This window comes from Notechis scutatus, chromosome 2, assembly GCF_049901735.1.
Source record: "Notechis scutatus isolate UNSWTSFEM ecotype Mainland chromosome 2, rNotScu1.2, whole genome shotgun sequence".
Taxonomy (NCBI): domain Eukaryota; kingdom Metazoa; phylum Chordata; class Lepidosauria; order Squamata; family Elapidae; genus Notechis; species Notechis scutatus.
The window spans coordinates 199,365,186-199,388,291 of record NC_142010.1 but is presented as its reverse complement, the minus strand read 5'-3'; the positions used below and the strand labels follow the sequence as shown (position 1 = coordinate 199,388,291).

The following is a 23,106-nucleotide window of genomic DNA, read 5'->3' as shown; positions in this document are numbered from 1 at the left end:
CATACTTCTTACATTTCATCCTGAATCTTTTAATGCGGTGTTGAATTAAGCTACAAACTATGTTTGGCTGCCGCATCGGAAATCATCTTGTCTGAGCAAGCTGACCACACTACAGCAACCCTTTTCAAAATGGATTACATCTGTTGCAAGCTGGAGAAATAGCAACATTTGGGAAAAGAGTGAAAACGTTCCTGACAGCTTCTCTGAAAACGTCAGAGTTATGTAATTCCGGGGATCTACACATAAAGCACTAATGGAAATGAAGCAAGAAACATGGTACTAAGCCTGGTCTGATAATGGACTCTCTCCAATTTACTAATCCTCAGCTAAACCTTCAGGGCTTATAATATTTCAAGCACTAAAGGAGAAGCAGGTGGTTTCATTTTTCAAATGATGTTAAGAGCTACCGAAGACTCATTCACTATACTTTCCATGACATTCCATACTTTGAGAGCCAAGCTAAGAGGAAGGAAGAAATTAAATATACATTTATAGTAGCAGATGCTTAAGAGATGTGCTCAGAACTAAGCAGACTGACACCACCCCGCTAGTCAGCAAATGCTCTTTTACAGAAATAGCTTGCCTATGGTGTGTTTGGTAAGTAAATGTTTATAAATCAAGAACATCTGGCACATGTGCATGGCTTCACTTTCATCCCCTGACTTCTGGTTTTAAGCCAGGATTGATAGAAATAACCAGTCCCCATAAATTTTTAGCTGTATAACAAATGGATCAGTCTAACTAATCCAGAAGTGACAGGATATATATTCACCATGTAGAATAGAATAGAATAGAATAGAATAGAATAGAATAGAATAGAACAAGTTGGAAGGGACCTTGGAGGTCTTCTAGTCCAACCCCCTGCCTAGGCAGGAAACGCTATACCATTTCAGACAAATGGTTATCCAATCTCTTCTTAAAAACGTCCACTGTTGGAGCATTCACAACTACTGGAGGCAAGTTGTTCCACTGATTAACTATTCTGTCAGGAAATTTCTCCTTAGTTCCAAGTTGCTTCTCTCCTTGATTAGTTTCCACCCATTGCTTCTTGTCCTGCCCTCAGGGGCTTTGGAGAATAGCTTGTCTCCCTCTTCTTTGTGGCTATTGGAATATTGGAACACTGCTACCATGTCACCCCTAGTCCTTCATTTTATTGCTGAAGTTACTTAAGCTCAATGTAGAACCAATTAGCCTTATATTCACTCAGCCAGGAGCTTAAAGAATGAACAAAGGTCAGCCATTTTGAAGCAACCTTCCACATTCAATTTAAAATCCACATTAGATATCTCTTCTAATAATTCTGAAGGGCTTAAAGTGCAGAGTAATTTTTTTTTTGCTGTAAAGCATTGTTCACAGTACCACAAGAAATGAAAGTGTTATCACACATCAGAGAAGTGACTACACACCAGGAGCCATTGTTACCGGTCTTTTCATGAATGCAACTGAGGGGTGGGGGATTCGGGCGGGTGCAGGTGTGTCTGTACGAAAGTGTGTGTGAGTGTGGTAGATACATTACAAAATCCGAAAGTTTCAAGGAGAGGCCATTACAATGAAGTAGTCCTCTGAACTCTGAATTACACCACTGTGCTTATATAAGGACAAACAGGATGTACAGTGAAAGGAAAGAATAGTTCTGAAATAGTGAAAACACAATTTAAATCCCAAACATCTCTGCAAAATAATTTTAACAAATTAGAAACATAAAAAATAGGTAACACAAGAAACAAGCTGTTTTTCTGTATTTAACCTCTATTCTTTCATAGGCCAATTCAGTTCTTTTCATAATTTTTAATTATCAGATTTCAGAGAAATAGAATAGGGATACAGAGACCACATGAGGCCTAAGAATTTCTTATCTGAGGGGAACCTCAATCAAGTTTTATCAATGCTATGTTAATCAAAGAAAGGTAAATTCATTGTCTTCAGATGTTTTAGATTTCAATTTTCATCAGATCTAGTCAGCATAACATCCAAAGACTGCAGTCAAAATTTTTTGGAGGACGACTCTGCCATACTCATTACAGTATTCTGTCTCTCAGTGTGTCTCTTTCACCATTTTCCAGTCCATTTAATGACCACTCAACTAATATCAAAGACTTCATTAGCTGGAGTACCAAGCTAGAACCTAGGAGATTGTGAGTTCTACTCCTGCCTTAGACATGAAAGCCGGATGGTTGACTTTGGGCTGATCAATCTCTCTCAGCCCAACTTACCTCACAGGATTGTTGTTGTAGGGAAAATAGGAGGAAGCAGGAATATTAGATGTTCTTGCTGCTTTTAGTTATTAAAATAATATAAAGGTGGCATTACAAAAATGAGCAGTCCCAAATTTAGGGCAAAAATATAGCCCCAAACACACGCAAGAAATTTGCAACTTCTAATAAAAGAAGTTGTTAACCGAACTAATCAGACAGGTGATTACTAGTTCGTTTACATTCGTCTGATCAGTGTTCATCCATTAGAACTTCAGGAAATCCTATTCATGGTTTCTAAGTAGAAAAGGCGTTCACAACATTATTTTTCAGAACAAATCATTGATTAATCTCTCAGAAATCTCAACAATCTTTACCATTACCCATCAAGAACAATTATTTCAAAATTAGTATTGTACCACCAAAGCTTTTCGGACTGCAGTGGGGTTCACACATAGTTTCAATGACATTACAACAAAAATGTGTTGTTTTGCAGGATACTTATTTGAATACAGATCTGGAGGCAATGATATGAGTAAAGGGAATCTTTATGTAAATTGAGTTATTGCATTCATTCTCTCACAAGTCCCATCTGTGCATATCTTTTCATGGCAAGTATTCATTTTGTAGGTATTCTGTTCTTCAGATTATGAATTCTATTTCAAGAAAAGGCCCATGAATCTGAAGTTTACTTCACATGTTCAGAAGAAACATGGAGATTGATCAAATTTCACTTTTCTATATATGTGCATCTTCAAAAATTTTCAGCGAGTTTTTCCAATCCAGAGAAATATATTTTCTCCCAATTAAGCAGTATTTAAAAAGGGATGGCAACCTTTTGGGTTTGGCATGTCAAAAACCAGGAAAATGCCTAACTTGACTCTGTTGCCATGTCGTATCACACCCTTGAATAAAAGAGAAACAATTCTCTATTCCCTTCCCACAGCCCATCTAGCCCACCGTGAACAGTGGTACTCAGCAGCCTAAACTCAGTGGCCCAGGCCTCAACTCCAGTCCTAGCGCCACGGCTGCCACTCAAAAAGGCCAACTCATGCTATTCCAAAAAACTGCACAAAAGCATAACCTGTTCTCACACTATTTTGGGAGGCTCTGGAGGCCATGTGTGTACACAGCCCTCTCATATGACTTCTGGAAACCAGAAAAGCACATCCCATTCTTGCATGGCCTCCGCAACCTTCAAAAATCACTCAAGAACAAGGCATGGTTTTGAGGATAATTGTTGGTACTGGTGAATATTGACATGGTGCATAGTTTCACCATCACTGATCTAATATATCATTATTTCAGAAGAAAGTGAACTGCTGTTTTGGCTTGAGAAGAATATTTGCCTTCATATAACATTCCACCTAGTTTGATATGGACAGAGAAAGATAGAATTGGAAAAAATCTTATATATAGTTCCACCATTTGATCAGTGCAGGGAATGTAGAGCAAATGTTTTCATACTTTTTCAGGCAGCAGAATCTATTACCGGTAGTTAAAATTATTCCCAGAACTCTTCGGTATGGTTGAGTGAATTTTCTCATTCTCCCTTCAGTATCTTGTGGTACTCCATTAACCTCTTGCAGATCCCTGGAGTTGAGAAATCTTGTGCTAGAACGCCTCTAATGCATGATCATATATGCTCTTTTGAAGACCTCAGAGAAAGTTTGAAAAAAGCATCATATGGAAGAGGAGGAGGAGGAGGAGGAGGAGGAGGAGGAGGAGGAGGAGGAGGAGGAGGAGGAGGAGGAGGAAAAGTATTATTTTAATTTTATGTCACAAAATTCCTTGTGTGAAACAATCTATGCAGTTCCACTTTTGAAGAATTAAGGGTTTCTTGAATATAATACCATGCACAAGTCTATAATCCCATTAATCTTATTAAAGTTATCCTGCAGCCACTTTTAGCATCAGTGTTCCTTGATCCATCTTGTGCTTATTACAAGCTCTAATTTTGCATAATCAGAGGCTGCACTAACAAATTTTAGAGAGAAAGTATGCAATCAAACATCAGTTAGTAGAAAGCAACATGGAAGAGTCAAAAGCAATGTAATTTGTACTCTATTTTACCTCCATTTCCACAGTTACAGTAGATCATCTAATACAGTAGTCAGAGTCCAAGCCAAAATTGTTGAGTTTATCCGGGTAATCCAATATTGTCATTTGGATCTATCTCCACATGTAATATAAAACCTTAGCCTTAGAAGCACAATGTTAATGTATTTTTCCTAACGTTTTATTTCACTATGGTAAGGAGGAAGTTACAAGTTAAAAACAAATTAATTTCTAATTACTGTAGGTATAGTTTATCACTAAACCATTTAAGATGTTAGGCTTTGGGGAAGCAACCTAACAAGCAGAAACACTGCGGCCAGAAAGAGAAGGGCAAAAGCGGTATTTGAGCTGCCCCAAGGGACCAGGCGGCTGCAGCTGCAGCCAGACAGTTGCCCCCCTGCACCCGTACCACTTGTGCCAGCCACACCCATCCGCCCCAGGCTTATTTTCAGGGTAGGGTTATTAGCCCCCAAAAAAAAAATTAGGGTTAGGCTTATTGAGGTGGGTCGTGTTTTCGGAGAAACAGGGACATAAGAACCACTATATATTTAAGAAATGTATATGGCTGCCTAGCTCATACCATAAACAAACTAGTAGTAACTTTTTAGTATGTACAGAGTAAGGAAAATGACCCTTATGGAGATGTACAGGATTGGTCACCTAGGCAATAGGGGCTGAAGCTTATACTTCCACACATATAGCAAGGAGCAGGAAGAGGTTCAGAACAATCATACTTGAAAGATTCTGTTATTATAGTCAATGTGAATACAAGTAGTTTTAGCTTTCTTGTGGAGCTGATTTTCTTGTCTGGTCTACCTAATGGAAGTGACTGAGTAAAAGTTGGACTTTTACTTGGACTTGGAGAAGAATGGAAAGCAAGATGGGTCAATATAGATTTCAGCAGTTTTAGGTAGATAAAGAAATGCACATTCCAGGTTAATTCAAGATTACTAAATACTGATACTGCATAGAAATCGCTATACAAGAAGTATGGCACAATACGGAATCCGTCTACCTAGTAGATACAGAAGAAAATCCAAAGGCACCAAAAAGAAAATGACCAAGGTTGCATAAGTCATGAAAGGATGCAACTGAAGTCCTTGATGAATTGGTTGTACTTTATTACAGAAGCAACATTCCTAGTTACAACTTAGGATAAGTATTGTCACACCAGCACCAGCAATACTACTATAGACGTAAGATTCTTCTAGCATTCCAAGATTAACTATTAGTTGCTATAGCAATTCCTTATTATACATTGTCCTGAAGTGGGAGAGAGAAGTTGAAACTGTTGGTATATCTTTTTTGAATGTTGTTTAAAGAATTATCTGATAGAGTCAATCTTACAGAGAAACTAATGCTTTCTTTTGTACGCTACCAAGAAAGAAAGAAAAAGACCTAGTGCATAAGGCAGCTCTTGTGTGTTTGATTAATCAGGGAAACTCATGACTCTGCCATTGTTAACTGTTTCCATTTTTATTCCAATACTGAAGTTCAACAGTATTTTTGTGTTTAACATACCCCAACAAAGTTTCTCAAGAGAAATACTAATTAGTACAATGATTACTCATAAAATCTGTTCAGATGAATGGATAGAAGTTAAACCTGACTGGTGGTGACCAATTTGATCTGAATGCTATTTATACAATTGAGAAGCAATTTATTGCAGTAATTACAATATAGTATTGTTTGTGCTTTGACACATGTCATGTTATTAAGAACTTACGTGTTCCTTATGTTGGAAATCTTTGGATGACAAATCTTTTACATTATTCAGACTGAAGCATTGTTATCACAGCAACTGCTGTATTACATTTGGTTTTCTAAAAAGCTTTTGAAGAGCAAGGTATCAAACGTAAGGTATTAAAACAAGCAATTTAATTAATGAACTGGAAAGACTCTGCCTTAGGCTTTGCACCGCCCAAAATTGCTTTTTTAAAAAATTAGTATGTTTCAGAAAAGAACAATGGGAATACTGTATACCCGTTTGCAACCAAGTCGGGTGTTGTTTTTGTCTGCTTTGTGAAACACAGTGGAGCTTTACTCTGTCAGCCTTTAAGAAATACAGGAAATGATCTCTCTCAAACTCAGGCATTTCAAAGTACTTACTGTAGTACAGATGTGCCATTTCAAGCATGGCTGGTATTCAGAGATATTTTTTTTTCCCGAGTACAATTTCCTCAGGATAACAAAAGTTCCCATGACTCTGTTCAACTTAATTCTTCTGCAAAACAAACGATGATTCACCACAGGCCCAACTCAAGGGCCTACCGACCATCATCACCTTTCTGCCCGAAAACGCTTGAATTGGAAAACAGAAACATTGTAGGCCCATAATCCTGTACATTAAGAAACCTCGATCCTGCAAATTAAAACTTTTCTCTAACAGGGTAATACCCAGGAGCGAAGGAGGAAAAACAGCGCCCCTTCCGCCTAGGAAATATCCAGTCCGCCATCCAGTGACAAGCATAACCAAAGGGAAAACGCCACCCACAACCCAAACGCCTGGAGGGAAAAGCGGCTGGAAGGCAACGAGCGATCCTTGCGGGTATAAACTCCGGCGCAACCCCTGCGGATTCCTGTTTAGTAACTCTTTCCTGAGATTCAACATATATAGTCAGAACAGTGTTTTTTATTCAGACGAATCCAAGCCAGGGGAAAAATAATAATAAATCCACCCGATTCTCTCTCCTCGCTTCGTTCGTTCCCCCTCGAGGTTGAACTCCGGGGGCAAAGCAACAAACCTTCCCATGGCAAACAAACCTCGGGAGGGGTCATTTCGAAAAACGGGGAGCAAAACAACCGGATTCACGCTTTATAAGCTTCAACACTCGAGAGTTTGCGAACAGCGACCTCGCGGACATGACCGAGTCGTACCCCCCCCCCCCACACACACAACCCGAGTGCGGTGGCTTGGCTACTTTTGGAGGTAGGTTGGGAAGACAGTACGGCGGGAAAGGGGGCGCACCGGGCGCTTCCCATCCAGGCTCTCAAATTAGGTTGTAAGAGTTCTGCGGCTCAAGTCCCGCGCGCTCGCCTGCACGTCGGGAAGCGCTTAGAACGCGAGTCTGGGATTCTCCCCCCCCCCCTCCACCTGGCGCGCCCACCCTCCCCCGCTCGCGCACCCCAACTCCGCTTGTCTCTAAACCTTCCATGAAGAGGAGATGAAAAGGGCGACTTAAAAACAAAAAAGAAAGAAAGAAAGAAAGAAAACGCAGCACACGCCCACATTCCCAACAGGTAAGAGAAGGGGAAAACAAAACAAAACAATTACCTGGAGTAGAAAATAATCCGTTCGGAAAACCGCCCAGCCCTCGGAAAACGGAAAGTGGAACGGCCCCCGGAGATATAACCGCGATTTAAGCAGAAACCGCGCCTCTCAATGCCCGCCTGAGGTGCAAGCTGCCCGGGAGAAGGGAGGGCAGTCCCTGTTCTGGAGCCTTTCCTGACTCAGCCGATTTCCTGTTTCAAGAGGAGGCAGGAAAGCCAACCTGGGAGGCGGCTTTTTCTCAAGGGCGCGGCCGCTCGGTCGCCGCAAACAGGTAAGCAAACGCTCCCGCCGCTCGCCTCCCTCCCTCCCGCCCGAAAGGAAAGGAAAGGACGAGGCGCCGGCTGGAAGAGCTTGGGAGGCTCCTGCCCGGAGAAAGAAGCGCCGCTGTCTCCTGGCTTGGCTTCGCCTCCGCCACGGCCCAACCACAATTGCCACCACAGTTCAGCCAGACGACCCCGCGGCCAGCCGAACAATAAAGAGAGGGAATAAGAGAAGGGAAGGGACTGGCCGGCTCCAAGGACGGGGTTAGACAGCGAAGGGCCCTCCGATCAGGACGCCAGAGGAGAAGTTGGAGTTCCCGGACGTCGCAATTTGCGCCCTCAGAGGGTTTGTTATTCTAAGGGCAAGGCGTCAAAATGGGACTACAAAGCCCAGAAGCTGCAGAGAGCAATTCGCTCTCTCAGACCCAACAGAGGGTTTGTTATTCTGAGGGCAAGGCGTCAAAATGGGACTACAAAGCCCAGAAGCTGCAGTTACCTAACTACTCCGCCAAGGTGTGTGCTAATTTCTGAGATTTGGATCCATCCTCGGGTTGGGTCCTTGCAATGAACCTCCTGATCCTATTCGAGCCGTTGGCTTCGTTTGCAGCCCTTTTTTTCTCAGGCGATGTTTCTGGATTACGGTCCGCAGAAGTGCAGACACGCGTGTCCCTGCACACGTGCCGCCTATTTTCACGTAGCACCGGGACAGCCGCGGAACCGTTACGGAACAATGTAACCAACGTTCAGTCTGAATGGCATCCAGCATTTCACGCTGGCCAGCAAGTAAGTTCAGTTCCCCCTCCGTGGTCCTGACTGGAACAGGAAATACCGGTTCAAAATAAAACTCTGACAAACGCCAAGGAAGTCGAGTCCGTGGTGACACTGGGGCATTCGTCATTGTGCGGCTTTCGTTTGGCTTCAGCCCAGATCGCAGTTGAAACTCTCTTGTGAAGGGATTGAGCAAGTTTGAGAGGGACTTCCAAGTCTGGATATTCACTTCTAAGGCTGGTTTTTCAGCCTGACAATCAAGTCAGGCGATCAAGTTTGGATTGCAAAAATCCAGGTGACCCTTGAATAGCAGCTAAGGTGTAACTCTTGGCTGGCATTACGTGTCTACCTACCTCAAGAAAGCAAATAATTGTTTATTACCCATTACTTTTGTGTTAAGTTGGCTGTACAGGTAGAACAAGCTGAATAAAATGCAAAAGTGTTGAACGAGCCTGGGTTCTGGATCTCCAAGATGTCCTATATTTTATATCTCAATGCACATACTGGCTGACTTTGCTTTACAACATTGTAGCTCTGGAGACGTAACATGAAGGCCTGGGATAATCTTGCACCATATTTCCATAACCTTCTGAGAAAAAAGAATCTGCTATCAAGATACAAGCAAATTAAGTTAAGCAAGTTAAGTGTGTTTGAATAGTTCTAAGTGATAGAGTGGTCTCTTTCTATTGACAGCTCTTGACTTACCACTGATTATTTTACAACCATTTAGAATTGCAATGGTCCCAGAATGGGTGCTTTATATCCTGTAAAGCACTTCTGGCCATTGTAAAATGTCACACAAACACCCTACATGGTCATGTGACTGCACTTCCAGTGGTGGGATTCAAATTTTTACTACCAGTTCTGTGGATGTGGCTTGGTGGGCATGGCAGGGGAAGGATATTGTAAAATCTCCAGTCAGAGGTGGTATTTGCCAGTTCTCCAAACTACTCAAAATTTCTGCTACAGGCTCTCCAGAACTGGTCAGAACCTGCTGAATACCATCTCTACTTTGGACTATTTTTTTATCAAATTTAGAAATGACCCATTTCCCTCAGAGGGACTCTTGGCAACTGGCTTATATTTATAACTGGTTATAACATCCCAGTCACATGGCCATGATTTGCAACTTTTTTTGCTGGTTTCCAGCAAACTACATTCAATTCAGAAGAATGGGTTCACTTGTACTACTTGCTTATCACCCTTGTGATTTAATGACTGTCACAAAAGATGTCAAAAAACCCCAAACAAACCAGGTCCTATCATGTGGGTGCCTCAACTTAAGACTGCAGTAGCTTACAACCATTTCCAGTTCCACTTGTGGACTATGTATCATTCAAATGACTTTACATAATACACTATGGCAAATGTCCAGTGTAAGCACATACCCTTGATGTATCTCATAACACCCAAATCCTCCAAAGATGATAACACTGACTTTTATTAGCCTCAAATTATTCCTCACAGAATTATCAGCAAAGCAAATGTTTGAGCAAGGAGCAGTTCAATCCACTTCATGCCATTTAACTTTGATCTACATGATGCAGTCACATTCATGAAGATTCAGTTGTTACCCCTAATGGGGTCTGAATTTGATGTGTTTAGGTGATACAAGATACAGTGGTATTCCCTACAGCAGGGTTGTCAAAACTCGCGGCCCATAGGCTGGATGCATCATGTGCTGGCTCCAGTCCCGCCCTGTTTAGCGAAGGGGCAGAAGTCCCAATATATCACAATAGTCCCAATATACCATATATGACAACATCGTGACGTGAGTTTGACACCCCTGCCCTACAGCTTTCCTCTTCTTAAATCTGTCAAAAGGCAAGCAGCTAATAATGGGCTTGCCTAAACAAATCATACAGTTGTGCAATATTGGAATCACCTATATTTCTTAGGATTCAGCCTGTTTAGTGAGGATTTCTAATTGCTTTGTAGAACTACAATAATGTTCAAACCTCCATCCCGCCTTTTTGAATGTCCCCCAGTTCCATTAATAGTGGGAGTGATCCTGCACATCTGAGAGATTCTAAATGTCCCAGGCCCACTAAGGTCACAAATAGAAACCGTTTGTGTTTCTTTTTGCAAACCTTCTCTTCATGTGCTCACCTACAATATCTGGATGCATTGGGGAACAAAAGTACACTGCGATACTGTTAAGAGATCTATAATATCAGTCGTATCAATCATGGTGCCTTAAGATTTTGTTTCCTTCTTCCTTAGTTTCCTTGGGATAGACTTCCTGTCATTGTGCTAGCTCAATGCTCCCATTTTGACACAAGAAACTACTAAGGGATATCTATAACAGAAGTATTCACCATCACCATTAGAAAGTTATTTGATCTGAGGGTAGCACTATACACTGAAATTACAGATAAAAAAGATTACTGATGTCAAATACCGATGATCAGAATCCATTTATATTCTTTTTAGTAGCAATTTCTTTTTTATTTTAATGACTAATTTCTAAGATAAAAAGTGGGGTTTTTTTTGTTTCCCGGAATCAAGAACAATTGTGAAAATCTCACTTATATTGTCAAGAAGATAGAACATTATGGACACAAACATTTATCCCAGTCAGTTTTTCAGAACTATAGATTTTTTAAAAACAGTCAGTCAGCATTCATGGCCCCTGAGAATGATGACACTCTTAATGGGGCTTTTGAGTTTTTTCCCCACCCATATTTTTTTTCTGCAAATCTTGAGGCTTCTTCCACTTTCCAACAGCTTCCCTCATTTTACCCATGTTCAGATCTGGCAATAGTATTAATAAAAATCCAGAAGTGCTCAGTGTCAGAAGAAATATTTAACATGTCTAACATTTGAAAAAATGCAGAAACCCAGAAGTTAGATGTGTTGTAGCACGTATGCAACAAATAAATAAGTGATCCTATCTCACTGTTCAAAAATGAATGGGGGCAGGAGGAACTTACCTTTTACTGTTGAACTCTGCCCTGTTCAGAGTACTATAAACATAAGGCAAGCATGAACATGATTCAAATCTAAGCAAATATTTTAAAAAGTAAATTTAAGAAGAAATTTGTTGAAGAACTAAACTCAGGGATTACAATATTGGTTTAAAAAAGGCATCTCATTGAAATAGTTTTGAAGTTTTATTAAAATAATTAAATTCTAAGGAGGGAGTGACCCGAATTTATCTTGGCTTCTTTTCTCCTCAGCATAAATGGAAAGCCATTTGAATACTGTTACTGATGGAAAAAATGACTTTTTATATAGTTTGCTACCACTTTTAGCTCATTGTTAGGGGACATGATGATTAAAGGGCACTGAGCTACAGAAACCAGGTCCCAGTTAAGAGAAAAAGTCCACAAAATGTGAATCTTCTTTGCTACATCCAAAGCTTGGAATTCTCATAATGAGACAGAAAACAAACCAAGGCTGAGACTAGAGATATTGTGAAATTTAACCATCAGCCCCTATGTAAGTATCAAGAGCTAATCCTCATTATTTCAGTTTGTCTGAGTTTGGTTTCAAATTTGCATTCCTTCTTGGGTTGTACAGAACTACAGCAGCCTCCAGTCTGTGAACAGAATTTGGCTTGCAAGCTTCCCTCCATAGTTGGAGAAGGTCCCCAAAAGCTTTGCTGTTTCTCCAAGATCCGTGTATGCTTCTCATACTAAGTGGAGGCTTCCCAACTCAAGAACACCTTGGTCCTCCTTTGTTTATACTAGTAGGAAATGCCATGTTTAACAATGTCTCTGTGAGAGGCACATATAAATAAGGCTTCAGGAAACCTGGTCCCTGCCTTTTGGTGTTATTTGGTCCTCAGAAAATTATTGGAGGTCAATCCAAGATTGGGACTGAAGTTCCCTAGGTCTGGACTAGAGAATAAGATCTCATACAGGTCACAGATTCTCTAAATCTCTAATTTAGGACAATGGATTGAGAATAGTTTTTGAAGCAGCCATGACATTCTTCCAAAATAGGTTTCGAAAACAATTTTTCAACTGCTTTGCATAGACCTAGTTTCTTCACTCATCTTAAAATGTAATGTTGCATTTAATTAAGGAGGATGTTGCACTTAATCCCAGTTTTTCTATGCAGTTCACTATTAGTTTAATAATTTCTACTCCTTATTTCAAAGTTAAACATAAATTCAGGTTTTCTAATTATATACATGTAATAGGTAAGCTTAGTATTTCAACTTAGTCTGTTTCTGATTTTAAAAAAAACAAATGTCCCACTAATTAGATTCACTTTTGTAAGAATTATTGGAGTACTTCCCCCCACAGCTACTTAGAAATTATTGCACAGTCTCATTCTATGGTGGGACATAATATGATATATTGGACATACCACTTGATTTATGGCAATTCCACTGAATATTGCCATTATTATAAAAGTTACTGATAGTGGAGTAAATATATAGCAAAAGTATCCAGTTTGGCTAGCAACTCTTATGCAAATATCACACTTCTACAATTGGATACAATCTTGCAGAAATATTTCACACTCTTATGCTTGCAATATAAGAAAACTCAGACTTTCACTCACAGACGAACACAATACAGAAGCCTGATGATGGCAGATGAGATTCTGCTAAAACGTTGCTACAACTTTAAATGCACAACTGTAATGACGTGGGAAAATACCCGAACAAAGCTGAATACCATACATGTAAGTACCCGTGAAAACTTAAGAAAACATATATATATTTATATATATATATTCCATTAGTGTTTGATAAAATAGATTTGAACAACATTTTGAGAATTTAAATTTGGACAAACAGGTTAAAACTAGTATACCGTGAGGAAGAAAGAAATGAGTCAAAGTCCAAAGTCTTTGGATTTTTATAGATAATTATCGAGAATTAGGCTCTCCACCAGTGTGTGTTAAAGTTGATAAATCCAGTTCAATTGCTAATGCAAGTGAAAGTTCCTTTGACAATAGATCATGAAGAGAAATGCCATCATGAGAATAAATCCATTTTTTTCCAGACCAGTCATAACGCTTTGGGCCACTGTGAAAAATTAAGACATAAGAGAGCTAAAATTTAAACATTTACAAAATATAATCGAGCGTGCATAGAATAAAAGCATTGGTTTACACTAAGTTATAAAGCTCATAGATAACCTTGCTTAAAATGGAGAAGAATATTCTGTATTATTTGATAGAAGAAAGTAAAAACAAGGATACCTGATTCCTAATTATACATTTCAAATTCATATTTCTTTGGAAATGTAGGAATTTTACCAGTTATTATACTCATGGCACCTTCCTTCCTTGCTTTACAACTGGTGTATATCTCTCTAGCATAATCAACTTAAAATTTACTATTTCATCCAAACTGGCAATTGACAGTTTGAATAAGACCTGCAGCAATATTCAAGTTTGAATATCTGGTTAATAAGACCTCCCCCTTGTTTGTTTTTTAATCACTGAAATTTTAGTTTTTTTTCATTCATTCTGTAACAAGAACTTTAAAAGTTAGGTAAATATTTGTTTTTATCCCTCCCCAATTTTTCTAAGGTGCTTAATGTTTTTTAAGCTACAGACATATTTCTTTTAGTCACTTTTTATCAAAAATTATATGTAATCTAATGTACGGCTGGCTTGAATCTGCTTGCTTGGTAACTACTTGTAAAAATAATCAGCAGCAAATTTATATACATATATACAAATGCTTTCTTTTATGCACAACTATTTGTACATAAATATACACTATTAAGTCCTGTGGAACCTCCTTATGAAAAAGTATGTAAAAAAGGCATTCTTCTAAAGAACAGTAATTGACTGTTTCTGACACTATTATTTGGATGTTGTATGCTTACAAAAGAAACAACCCAGTCAGCTACCTTCAGTATTTTATTTACTAATAGATTTTACAGACTCAAAGGATGGTTTATGTACTTTGTTTACAATCAAACAACATCCAATCAATAGCCTTTCAACTAAGACAAAAGCATTAGTAGTAGTAAGTAGTAGCATTCAGCTGACTTCATCTGGGCTTGGGAGTTTGAAGCCTCAAGTTAGCTTATAAGTGATTGGCAGCCAGAAAATTCTAGGTGATGTGCTAAATAGGGAAATTTTGTTAGAAGATGGCATCAAAGTCTAGAATGTGTACAATCTGGAATTGCCATACTGTTATTTTAGAAATTTCAGAATGATACGTAATAAATGAATTGTGCATTATGGTGCTTTAGTTCAACTACAAATTTTCAAATCATTGTAACCTATAAACTAAACTCACCTGATTGGAGAAGAGAGCCATATCTGTTTATTTGGTGTCTGTTTATTGATTACATAAGTTCCAATGTTTCCACCCAGTTTCACTGTTAGTACTCCATTCTTCAGAATAAAAAGTTAAAAAAAAGGCCTTTGAATTAACATTATTGTGCAAGAATTTTTTCAAATATTAAGTAGAGGTACTTTTACTACAGTTAAAAGAATCACTCATATCACTGTTAAATGAGTACATTTCAACCAAATTAAACTATTTGCTTTAAGAAGTGTGCAAGAAATGTGCACGCCCCCATGTACACACATTAGTGTTATACCTCTCGTTGGTCACACTTTCCCAAAAACATTAATCCAGAACCATAGCTGAACTGGGGGTGGGTGGGAATGCAAATTCTGAATTGTGGACAAGAGCAAATATTTCCACAGGCAAATTCTTTGATATATAGAATCGTGGAGATCATGTGGGAGAAACTATATGAAGCATTCAACTTTAATGCTAAAGTCATCTTAAGGAAACAACATGAAGGAATGACAGGGTCTGCCTACGTAGCATTGTGCCTAAGGTTTCCAAACGATGCAGCACACTTGAAGGATGTGCATTTGTTCACTTATGCAGGCCTTTTCCATTCAACTCAGGCATTGGGCTTCAACTTGCTTGATTCCAAGTAAGCATGGCTTTTAGAAATACACTGGTCTGTGATATACCCGAAGGCTCCATGGAGAAGGCCAAGCAGTGATTTTACTGCCCTTGAGGAACTCTGATAATCATTTTAGAATTCTGAACCTATAGGACAATCTCCCAATATTTCCAACCATAATTAACAACATATAGAGGGTTTTTAAATGTACTAACAACATATAAAAGGTTTTTAAATGTTCTATCTACAAACAGGTTAAACATTTACAGAAAAAAATCATAAAAAGCAATAATAGCATTATACCCCAAAGGAGACATCGTAATCTTTAGAAGTAAACGGCTTGTCTGCCAAATCCTCAAAGAAATCTGTTAACGATTCCAGTGTTTCCTCAGCAAGTTTTTCATACTTGGTTTCATCTAATGAGCTGTAAAAGTCATGTGAATAAAGATTCGCTCAAATTTACTTGCTGAAAACAAGAGGGAGAGATTAGAAACATTCAGAGGAAAAAAATTCAGACTACTTGAAGATATTCGTTACTAGCTAGTGTTGGAAGCATTTCATAGATTTTATTAATAAAGAATGGGGGAAAGTTCATTATAGACCATGAAGAGAGAAATCAGCTGAGGTTTAATTCTAGATAGGCCATTAAGTTATTTCTATTCATTTAATTTTAGCAACCATCTGATATAAGAATTCTTAGTCTATTACTACTCAAAAAACATTTGGAAATGATATGAATATGGTATATCAGATAGTAGCAATTACTCCTCCATGAGAAAAACCACTGAATATATTTCGAAACTTCTAGAAACAACAAATGGAACTTTGGATATATTGCCAAATTCCTTTTCTATCAGGAATGGAAAGTATTCTTAGCCTGGTTGTTCTTTTACTATCCCTGCAGGAGGAACAATTCATTTTCTCATAAGGAAATTAATAATTTCAATAAAGAGCTGCCTCCCAGCCAGTTAAGAGAATATGTTCAGTACTAAAACAGAATCACCATTTGGAAGGACATCTGCCAAAAATGTTCTGGATGAGACTTGTAAATTAAGCCTGCATTGTCTCATGTAAGAATAAAATAAGGACAAGTTGCTCAATATTTATTTGTATCCCGCCTTTATTATTTTTACAAAAAACTCAAAGCGGCAAACGTATTAGCTCCTCCTCCTATTTTCTCCACAACAACCACCCTGTGAGGTGGATTGGGCTGATAGAGAGTGACTGGCCCAAAGTGACCCAATCAGCTTTCATGCCTAAGGTGGGACAATCTCCTGGTTGGGAGTCTGGTGCTTTAACTACTAGACCTAACTGGTTCAATGGATCAGTAATGCTGCTAAATTAGTGATATTCCTAATGTTTCAATGCAACATTATATACAACAATTAAGGCAACAGTTAAGGATACCTCCAGAACCTGTAGGGAAACAATAACAGACTTACCCTGAAGCAGAAGAGAGAAAAGGAAGGGTAACATTTAGCAAGGAACTCCTATAGTTAGTTACCTTTAGACCAGAGTAGAGGACTAAAAAAAATCTAGGAAAATGCTCTCTTCTGCCATCTAGAAGTTACAAAAAAAGTTATTTGGTCCTGCTTGTCAGATAAATGTTAGATGCAGCTCAACTAAGAATATTAATCCTACTAAAACCTGTGGTTTACTACACTAAATTGAGGACATATGCTTTCAGTTAAGGATTCCTTAACTCTAACATGCCCCAGCTTGTGTGGCCTCAATATGACAGGGTTTTTTGGGGGGGACAGATGAGGGAAGTCGTCAGGTAGTTACACCAACAGTGTATTCTTCCAAGTGGGGTCACCCAAGGTGCAAAGGTCATCATAGCTGCCCAGTTAGAGCAAGCAACAATAGAGGAAGGTGGATGATCACTGTAGCGACAATAAAGACATCATTTCATACTGCATAGGAGAAGGCAAATAGTAAATCACTCCTGTATTTTATCAAGTAAACCAGAAGGACACAGGACGTATGAGGGGTCTTTGGTGCTCTCTTAGCTTGGTTGTTTTCCTGCAGAGGTTTCATTACCCAAACAAGGTAACATCATCAGTGCTTTATCTTACAGAGCAGATGAAGTAAATGCTGGATGGATCAGGTCCGATGGCACTCAACATGCTATGGATCTTCCAGAGTAGAAACAGTATTTATGACATAGACTGATTAAATCCTATGAAATGTCTGAATGAAATGTTTTCATTCAGAGAAAAGAAAATCCAAAAATAAAGGTAGAAATGCAGTAGAGCACAAAGCCTAAGAAGCACTAATATGGAAAAGCTCAACGTAATGAAAAACGAAACAAACTTACTGTACACACTGACATCTTGAGTATCGATGAATTGAAACAGAGTGAAATTGGCCACTTTCAGTCAGAAAATCATACTGTTTAATTCTCAGACCATGAAATATCAAAAGACCTCTGTTGTTTTCATAGTCAGGAAGGTTATAGCAAAGACAGTATTTTGGTATAATGCAGTTAATGATCAAATAATATGAGTTAGATTTTGCAGACAACCCTGTTTTTGATCTATGATAGTTATCCAGATCTGTGATCCTGGTGTAGAGGAAGAAGAGGAGTGAATTTTATGATCAAGTTCAATCAGAAATCAATAGAACATGAAAACAGGATGTGCTGTTTTTGATTGAGAACTGGAAAGACAATGTTACAAATATTGAGGAAAATGTAATTGAACTACAAAAGCAGGAAACAGAAATGAAACAGGAGAATGAATGGTTAGTTCTTGCCAATCCAATTTCTTCATTGGTATCTTTATCATCAGGTGGAGCAACAGAGAAACCAAACTGATGTAAGGAAATGGAAGAGCTCAACTTAAAACAGCAAAGACAGGGCGAGGAATTATGGAACGGATCACAAACTGCTAGTGTGCAACCCCCAAGTCAGGTTAAAGTGGAAAAGCAAAACCAGTTTCCACTATATAATCTTGACAATATAATTACCATGTAAAGGAAAACTACAAAATCCTGGGCCCCATTTACGGGGAGCCATAGGAACTGTGGAATAAAATCAAAGAAACTGTTTAGGATGAATGTGAAAAATATATTGCTGAAGACCAAGAAACAGAAGAAACCAACTGGATGAGAAGAGAGATGGTAAAAATTGCCTATAGGATAAGCCAAGGCTAAGAAAGGTAAAGAAACTGAGCAAAGAATTTCAGAGAGAAGCATTACCACAGCATTACCATTGTAAAGACACTAAAATGGAAACAGACAGAGAAAAACAACATTTTCCAAAAGATTTCCAAACTCAAAAGGATATTCCAACCTCAAACCTAGTTTGCTAAAAGATGTCAAAAACAATAACTTATTCAAAGCAGATTAAACAAAAATGAGAGTACACTGAAATACCACATAGTAAGTACTGGTACATCAATATCCAAGATACCTTAGAAGATATGTATTCATGTTTGTAAGAACTGCTAGTACTGGAAGTTAAATCAGCATTCCAGTCATTACCAAGACAGAATGCTATGGGAATAACAAAAGAATCAGGAGAGGTTCTAATCAAAGTTTGCAAGCAAATCTGGAACAACACAGTTGTCAATAGTCTGAAAGAGCTGAATCTACTTATCAATATCAAAGAATAGAGATTTCACAGATTGCGCAAACTATTACACAACATCCTTTCATTTCACATCCAAGTAAAATAATGCTTAGAGTCATCCAAAACAGATTAGAGCCTTAGGCACAAAGAGGAAATACCATATGTTCAAACTGGTTTTAGAGAAGGCCAAGGAATAAATAAGTGACATTATTGCATGTGAATACTGGATACTTGAAAAAGTCAAAGAATGCCAAAAAAAGTTAATAAGCACTTTATTGGATATAGAAAGGCTTTGAACTATGCTTACCATGTCAAGCCAGGGAATGTCCATAGGAAAATGGGAGTCCCAGAATCTCTCACATGCAAAATCTATACTCATGACAGAAAGCCAATTCTGAACAACAACAACCACAGACTGGTTCAAGTGGACAAAGGAGTGAGATAAGGCTGTATATTCTCCTTATTTATTCAATTTATAGACTGAAAATATTTGACACATGCTATATTGATAGAAGATTAATATGTTTTAAAACTGGACGAAATATCAATAACTTCTGATATACTGATTACTTTACTTTGAAAGCTATACATGATTTGAAAGTTGTAATAATTAAAGCCAAAAAACAGGAAAATGGAATTAAGAGTAAATATAAAGATGACCAAACCAATGATAATTGGTACAGTTAAAAAGCCTTTGAAATAATAAAGAAGATACTGAAGTGCTGGATGGCTTCTGCTTTTTAGGATTGACCATCAACAGTGAACAAGCAGCAGTCAACAAAGATTTTAGACACATTACATAAAGATACAGCTACTTTGAGTTCATAATGCTGAAAAAAAGAAGGGTGGATTATCAGTAAGTTGGTGGAACTGAATTACAACAGTCACTAACTCATAACTGACAGACTTAAAAGGTCAAATAGACAACATATCATTTTTGACAAAGTTTATCTATGTGGATGCTAAGAGTCAACACCTACTTAATGAAACTAAATCACAATGGGTACTAGCTTTGGTTAATGCTAGCTCTGAGTGCTAGATATCAAGTGCTGCTTGCTCACTAATTTAGCCTTTAGAAAAAAATATATAACACAAATCATTATCAATTGTGCACACAACATACCCTTTGTCTATGAGAGTTCCTGTTCTTCTTTCAAATATAAGTTGAATACTCTTGACTCTGTTTATCAGAACATGGTCTAAAAAGTGTAGATGAACATCCTGTAAAAAAAGTTTCAACTTAAACAAGCTTTTGCCAAGATAGTGACCTATAGATGGATTAGGACTATAATTTAATTATTTTGTGGATGTCTTTGATTTAATGATTTAAATTGTTTTATAATTTTAGAATTGTAAACTGCCAAGATCACTTAGTAGAAATTGATGAATGAATAAATTTTCTAGAATTCTCAGGTAGCATGGCTGAAAAGAATCCTGTGAATTATATTTAGACATATTTAGACATAGGGGGCGTGCATAAGCGCACCAACGTGCCTACCGTCCCTGTCCTATTGTTTCTCTTATTCTTCTTTTATTTTTCTTATATGTACCCATTTCATGTATTCACAACTATGTATACACTTATACTTATTATCTTGTAAACAATTGGCAAATCAAATAGATAAATAAAATAAATAAATATTTAGAGGAAAACTGTTTTAAAGAAGGCTAGAAGTAAATGCCATGACATACAACTGAGGTCTATAAATGAGCACAACTGTATTTCAAATCTAAGTGCGTTTAAACACTTGCTATGTGGTCTTGGTGCACTCTTGAGTTTAGTTGTTTTCTTGCAGACATTTCATTACCAACTACTGTAGGTAACGTCATCGTGCTGGAAAAGATTTACTTAAAAGCCTTAGTGACTCATTTAGTGATAGTTGTAGAAATGGTCATAAAATCAAGTCTAATCACCTGACAATTGGATTTACATCACTACAACTTACAACTAAAATCTTGATCATAAGTCAAAGACTACCTATAACAATACCGATTATAGCCCTTGGAGTTGATTCAGTCCCACTATTTTTCCGGTTTCTTATCAAAACCCAAACAGAATTTAGACCAAGCTAAGTTAGAACAGGTCACCAGTAAAGAGGGACACAGAGAACTGGGCAGCTTTGCTGGCTGGGGAATTCTGGGAGTTGAAGTCCACTAGGCTTAAAGCCACCAAGGTTGGAGACCCCTGGCCTAGACGAAGGTGGTGAACAATCATGTCAGACTATCAATGGCCTCCATACCAATTTACGGAGAACGAGCTCTTCAGTCAGGGCTGCCCATCCTCGGCAACTTTAAGAACGGTAGACTTCAACTCCCAGAATTCCCCAGCCCAGCCATGGCCGGAGTTGAAGTCCACAAGTCTTAAAAGTTGCCGAGGTTGGACAGCCCTGCTCGAAGGAAAGGATGACAAGGCTCTGCGGCTGCCCTTCCGAGGCTTTGGGTCAAACGATCTTTAAACTTGACCGCTTTAAGAGTTGTGGACTCCAACTCCCAGAATTCCTCATCCGGTCATGTCAGCTCAGGAATTCTGGGAGTTGAAGTCCACAAGTCTTAAACTTGCAAAGTTTGAAGGCCCTTGCTCTGGGCGGATCAGGGGCGATCCCTTCCGGACCGAGGCGACGCCTACCTCGCCGAGAACGGCGGGAAATAGAGTTCAAATCCTCCGCCAAGGCCTACTTTCTTCTTGCCTCCCCCCGCCCGGCCCCGCCGCCTCCCAAAAAGACGATCTGAGCAAGTCCTGGTGTCCTTCCTCCCTCCCTCCCTCCCTCCGGGGATGCCCGCACAAGCCAAGCATGCTCACCGGCTGGCTGAGAAAGAAGGAAGAAGAGGCAGCCGCCGCGGCCTCTTTCCTCCGGCCCGCGCCGTTGCTTAGACGGCGGGCCCCGAGCAACAGTCCCGCGGAGAAGACGCAGGCTCTCCCCCGGCTCCACATGTTGCCAGGCCGACCCTTCGGGAAGAGGCCTCCCTCTGGCCGCCGCGAACCACAGAGAACGGAGGCCGTGGAAGCCGGCGAAGGCCCGCGGCTGCCCTCTGGCGGTGCCTGAGAAAGATCTCTAGGATCCGAGGTGCTTTGGCTTTGGTCTTTTCTAAGTGGAATTTTAAAAAAAAGAGATTCTTTTTTTTACACTAAAAAGACAAGAAACTAATAAGAAAGAGAGGTAAGTAAAGAAAGAACAAAGCAAAAGTGCAGAAAAAAATATAAGAAATTGTTCTGATTTTATATATTTACATGTACCCCACCTTTGTTATTTTTACAAATAACTCAAGACAGCAAACATCTCCCAACACACCTTCCTCTCGTTTTCCCTTCAACAACAAGCCTGTGAGGTGGGTTGGGCTAAGAGAAGTGACTGGCCCAAAGTCATCTACCTGGCTTTCATGACTCAGGTGGGAATAGAATTCATTGACTCTAGTTTTCTTAATGACTGGACTAAACCTGCCCTTTTACAAGAGTTATAAGTATAAATTTAAATTGAGGTTTACAACATTGCTTTCATTTCTTTCTATTAACAATTATTTTTTCTAATAGTCAAAATCATACATTATCGCACTTTTTTTCTGTCTTACACACGAAGTTCCAATCAGCATTAAAATGAATCAATGTCTTCTCTCTAATCAAAGCTGTCAATTTTGCCAGTTCAGCAAGTTCCATCACCTGTACTATTCACTGTTCTATTGTGCATGTCAATTTTTTCCACCATCATACATAGAAAACTCACTGCTGTTTTTTTTAAAGGTTCCATGGTGGGTTTTTACAGTTTTTTATCAATAAGTTCTTAAAAAAACATATCTGGCTTTACTTGTAAATAAAGTTTTAAAATCTTCTAAATTCATGCATATATTTGAATCCATTTTTTAGGTTTTTTGCATGTCCACCATCAGATCCACCATCAAGTCCTCTCTTGTTGTCTTTTACAACATGTGTATGTTAATACATTTTAAACAATTTTTTTCTGGTGAAAAATATCAATGATACATCATTTTGTAAAGATTTAAGATTATAACAATGTAAATTTCATCCATCCACTTATTCTCCTATCATTTCCTTTATACATTATAACCAAAATTTTAGCATATTTTATTATACATTCTTTTGCTTGTTCTTCCATTTCAAATTTTAATAAAATCAATACATTTCAGCTGT

The 23,106-nt window shown here is 38.6% G+C and overlaps 2 protein-coding genes across 4 annotated transcripts in view; both read right to left on the bottom strand.

Annotated features, from left to right (window-relative positions):
• TJP2 (tight junction protein 2) overlaps positions 1-8,002 on the bottom strand; it is a 73,039-nt gene extending 65,037 nt beyond the window's left edge. Inside the window, exons 1-2 of one of the 3 annotated variants that reach the window (XM_087957794.1) lie at positions 7,525-7,706; positions 6,360-6,474 (exon numbers count right to left, since the gene is read on the bottom strand). The gene's annotated coding sequence lies outside the window, so the exon portion shown is untranslated. Of the gene's footprint in view, positions 1-6,359; positions 6,475-7,524 lie in introns of all 3 variants that reach the window. The other 2 variants (XM_026675444.2, XM_026675459.2) reach the window with 2 other exon arrangements.
• A 5,232-nt stretch (positions 8,003-13,234) lies between these two features.
• FXN (frataxin) lies at positions 13,235-21,969 on the bottom strand. The gene is made up of 5 exons (XM_026675502.2): positions 21,763-21,969; positions 20,086-20,183; positions 15,695-15,815; positions 14,764-14,861; positions 13,235-13,533 (listed from the first exon to the last, which is right to left on the bottom strand). Exons 1-5 carry the CDS (start codon positions 21,892-21,894, stop codon positions 13,374-13,376), a joined length of 609 nt encoding a protein of 202 aa, XP_026531287.1. The 5' UTR covers positions 21,895-21,969; the 3' UTR covers positions 13,235-13,373.
• Positions 21,970-23,106: the final 1,137 nt, after the last annotated feature.

Excerpts from the sequence above, each read along its gene's own strand:
- FXN (XM_026675502.2), bottom strand. The coding sequence starts at position 21,894 with ATGTGGAGCCGGGGGAGAGCCTGCGTCTTCTCCGCGGGACTGTTGCTC. Across the intron at positions 15,816-20,085 it reads GGAACTCTCATAGACAAAGG|CTCATTAGATGAAACCAAGT; the intron begins GTATGTTGTGTG and ends TGACTTTTACAG. Across the intron at positions 14,862-15,694 it reads ATTACGATGTCTCCTTTGGG|AATGGAGTACTAACAGTGAA; the intron begins GTATAATGCTAT and ends TTTATTCTGAAG.